The sequence below is a fragment of the Wolffia australiana genome, chromosome 8 (assembly GCF_029677425.1).
Source record: "Wolffia australiana isolate 7733 chromosome 8, ASM2967742v1".
NCBI classification, from domain to species: Eukaryota; Viridiplantae; Streptophyta; class Magnoliopsida; order Alismatales; family Araceae; genus Wolffia; species Wolffia australiana.
In genome coordinates, this window is record NC_135842.1 from 13057653 (window position 1) to 13061798 (window position 4146).

General features: G+C 42.7%; 1 protein-coding gene across 2 annotated transcripts; it reads right to left on the reverse strand.

Moving 5' to 3' along the window:
• Positions 1-542: 542 nt before the first annotated feature.
• LOC144706860 (protein WVD2-like 3) lies at positions 543-3836 on the reverse strand. 2 transcript variants are annotated; one of them, XM_078579922.1, is made up of 8 exons: positions 3598-3836; positions 3317-3425; positions 3161-3213; positions 3037-3083; positions 2770-2860; positions 2591-2662; positions 2356-2466; positions 543-863 (listed from the first exon to the last, which is right to left on the reverse strand). In XM_078579922.1, the coding sequence occupies exons 2-8, from the start codon at positions 3384-3386 to the stop codon at positions 678-680; spliced, it is 630 nt and encodes a 209-aa protein (XP_078436048.1). In that variant the 5' UTR covers positions 3387-3425; positions 3598-3836; the 3' UTR covers positions 543-677. The 2 variants fall into 2 exon arrangements, with proteins under 2 accessions (XP_078436048.1, XP_078436047.1); XM_078579921.1 differs by having other exon boundaries at positions 3552-3833.
• Between the last annotated feature and the right edge of the window lie 310 nt (positions 3837-4146).

Genomic DNA, 4146 nt, shown 5'->3' on the forward strand with positions numbered 1-4146 from the left:
GTTCACATCTCTCTCTATCTCAGGCCTTCCCTCGCTCTAATTCATCCGCCTCCATCAGTCTTCTTCATCTATCACTTTCTCTTTTTTTTTCTCTCTCTCTCCTTCTCTTCTCTCTTGTTTTCGCCTTTCCCTCTATCTTTCTCTCTCTATCCTCTACATCTGTCATCTTTCTCTCTTCCATCTGGTTCTCTTTCTCTCTCTATCCTCTACATTTGTCATCCTTCTCTCTTCCATCTGGTCCTCTTTCTCTCTCTATCCTCTACATTTGTCATCCTTCTCTCTTCCATCTGGTCCTCTTTCTCTCTCTATCCTTTACATTTGTCATCCGTCTCTCTTCCATCTCGTCGTCTTTCTCGCTCTAACATCTTTTCCTCTCTCTTCTCTCTCATGTTCTCTTTCCTTAACGGAGAAAAGTGACGGAGGGGGAGTCCTACAGGGGTCCGTTCGGTCAGCTGTCCGCGTCGGCCACCGTCAGAGCATCCTACCATGCCGTCAACGTCACGATTGAACTAGAGAGAGGCACTCACAGTTGGAGAGAGAGATACACAGTACAGCTCGGCAAAGCGAGGAACTTCCCTATAATAGAGAAGACTCACGTGCCCACCGCAGTCGTGATCGCCCGAATGAATACAACTCAAGAAATCGACAGACACACAAACAAAGCTTCTCTCTCTCCTCTACAGCTGTCTGTCCTCTCTGTACTGGACTCCACTATCGCACAATTTGCCATGGTTTTGCGGTGGAGATGACCGAAGAACGCCGGTTTTGTTTGAAGCAGCCTGTCGTCTGACCGGCTTGTCCGGTTCCTGCGAGCTACCGTTACGGCGGCCGAGCTTCGGCGATACCGCCCGTGTCGTCGGAGTCTGTGGAGTTATGAAGAACAAGCCAAGGATTATCCGTTTGATCTGAAATGAACTGATTTTACTACCCACATTCTACGTTTCACAACTAAGGTCATGTTGCCAACCCCAACGAGGAATTATCTCTCTAGAAATGCACAAATGAAACCTCTCGCTCTCTATCTCTCTCGCACTCTATCTCTCTCGCTCTACATCTCTATTTCTCCCTCAAGGATGGGTTTGGAGAGAGAGAAAGTTTCCTTGGGAAAGCAGATATCAGGCAAGTTCTACATTTGGGAACGAAGATTTTGTAGCAGAACCCTACGATATATTATCTCAGTAGAAGTTCATTCTGAATTCTCTCTCTAGAATGGGTTTGGAGAGATAGAAAGTTTCCTTGGGAACGCAGATATCAGGTAAGTTGTACAGTTGGCAACTAAGATTTTGTTGCAGAACCCGACGATATATTATCACAGTAGAAGTTCATTATGAATTCTCTCTCTAGGATGGGTTTGGAGTTAGGCTCTACAGTTTGCAACTAAGATCATGTTGCATAACCCACGATATATTATCTCAAAAGAAAGTTCATTATGAAATCTCTCTCTCTCTTAAGGATGGGTTTGGGGAGAGAGAGAAAGTTTCCTTCTTGGAGACCAGGTATCAAAAAGGTTAAACATTTTACAACAAGGATCCAGTTGCATAACTATAGTATATAATATCTCCTTAGAGGTTCATTATGAATTTTCTCTCTCTCTAGGACGGGTTTGGAGAGAGAGAGGGTTTCCTTCTTGGGGACCAGGTATCAAGAAGGTAAAACATTTTGCCACTAGTATCCAGTTGCATAACCCTACGATATATTATCTGAGTAGAATTTCTTAAAGAATTCTCTCTCTAGGACGGTTTTGGAGAGAGGGAAACTTTCCTTCTTGGGGACCATGTATCAAGAAGATTAAACATTTTGCAACTAGGACCCAATTTCATAACCCTACAATTTATTATCACAGTAGAAGTGCATTAGGTAATCTCCATCTCTATCTCTCTTGGACGGGTTTTAGAGAAAGATAAGCTTACCTTTTGGGGACCAGATATTAAGTTGGTTCTGCATTTTGCTACTAACATCATGTTGTATAACCCTACAAGATATTATCTATATCTGACAAGTGTAAAAATGATATTTCTCTCTCCCTCTCTAAAAAGGGTTAGGTGAGAGTTATTTTCTGGGGACTAGAAATTAAGTAGGCTCTACATTTCTAACAAAGGTTATGTTGCAGAATCGTAGGAGATAATCTTGATAGAAGTGCATTATGAAATCTCTTTTCTCTCTCTCGCATACACACACTCTCTCTCAAGTAGGGGTTTGGAGAAAGAGAAGGTGACCATCTAGGGGACCATATATGAAGTAGGTTCTATGTTTTCTAACTAAGATCATATTGCATAATCCTGCGAGTAATGATCTCAATATAATTGCATCATGAAATCTCACTCAAGAATGGGTTGGAGAAAGAGAAAAGGTTACCTTCTTGGGGAGAGATTTAGGGGGCTCAGGTTCCTTGTAGAAGTTGGGCATGGGTGTGGCTTTGAAGGTCAAACTCTTTCGCAGATTCTTGATCTCTGCTTCCAGATTTTCCTTAAACAACAAAGGTAAAAATAGTCAAGTGGGTCTGACCGTCATCATTAAAGACGAACTGGGCAGAAGCGAAAATGTGAATTGGGGGAACAAAATTACGCCTTTTTAAAGAAGAACAGAGCACCTTGGACTTAGCCTGTAAGTTGGTCTTTTCAGCCTCTTTGGCCTGTATCTTCTCCTCCAGTTTCAAGAAGAACTGAGCAGGTAACAGCAAGTCATCGATCACAATGAACATCTAAAATAAATCATATACGCTCTTCTGTTGAGATAATATAACACATCATTATCTCACAAAACATATACCTCCCTGCGTTTTTCAGCGCGCATGCCCAACCTGACCGCAAATCCGCTGGTGCTGTTCTTTTTCTGATGTCCATTTCCTGCGTTCTCGCTCCTGAAAAATTTTAAATTTTCTCTTCAGATTTGGACAGGCGGATCTCCATTTCATCAAAAGATGAACTTTTTAAGCCATGGAACAGATCTGGGAATAATAAACAAGGAATCCGACCCTTTTCAAATTCTTTTATCTGCAAAAGAGAAAGAAGAAGAACAAGAGGAAGAATAACTCACTCAGCCATTTCAGAATTCTCGTCAAGGACTATGGCTTCCGATGAGCCCTAAACGGCGGAGAAGATAGTCAGCATCTAAGAGATAGAAGGACAGATCTTAGAGAGAGAAATCCGGGTCGACCCACATTGGATGGAAGAGCTCTAAACTCGGCTGGTGGGTCATTAATCTGATGAACTCCTGCATTTTATCATCACCCAGACTGTCAGAAAAGAAAAAAAAAACTTGAAATCCGCCGTTGCAATCACTTTGGTCAAAATCACTCTAGATTTCCGGGCCTCACCTTTCGGCTTCTCTTTTACGATGGCCTTTCCAAATCCGCTGTTAGGTGATTGATCTGAAATCTGCTCCATCCTGGCCGTTGAATCAGGAAAATGGATCTGTGATGGATCCTGCAGCATTGCAAAAACATGCCAGAACCCTTAACGTCATTGAAGATGGAGAAGCTTAGAAAGAGTTCTAGATGAGAAATTCTAAATGAGTTGGGAAGAGAGGAGAATGTATTTGGCTTCTGCTACCTCTGGACTACACTAATTCAGTACTGTCTCAGGATCAGGTCCTTACAGTGTCTCCACGTCTCCAGAGAAGTCAGAACAGAGAAAAAAGCTCCCGCGTCTTCCGGAGGCACAGAAAGTGCTTTTAGAGAGATAGAGAGGAACTGAGAGAGAAGGAGACAGAGCGAGAGGAAGGGGAGAAGAAAGAGAGAATACAGAGAGAGAAAGATGGAGAGAGAGAGAGACAGAGATGTACAAAGAGAGAGAAAGAGATTAAGAGATATAAAGAGGGAAAGAGAAAGAGAGCGAGTGAGAGATAGAATGATGGAGAGAGCGAGCGAGAGAAAGAGAGAGAGAGAGAAAGAAAGAGAGAGAATGATTGAGAGAGAGAAAGATAGAAAGAGAGAGAGAGAGAGAGAGAGAGAGGGAGAAAGATAGAAAGAGAGAGACGGAGAAAGATAGAAAGAGAGAGAGAAAGAAGGAGAGCGAGAGAGAGAGAAAGATGGAGAAAGAGAGAGAGAGAGAGAGAGAGAGAGATAAGAGTCTAGGTACCGTCGTTTTCAAGGTAGCTGGCGCCACAAAAAAGAGGATTCTTTCACAACGCTAGTGTCAAAACGCA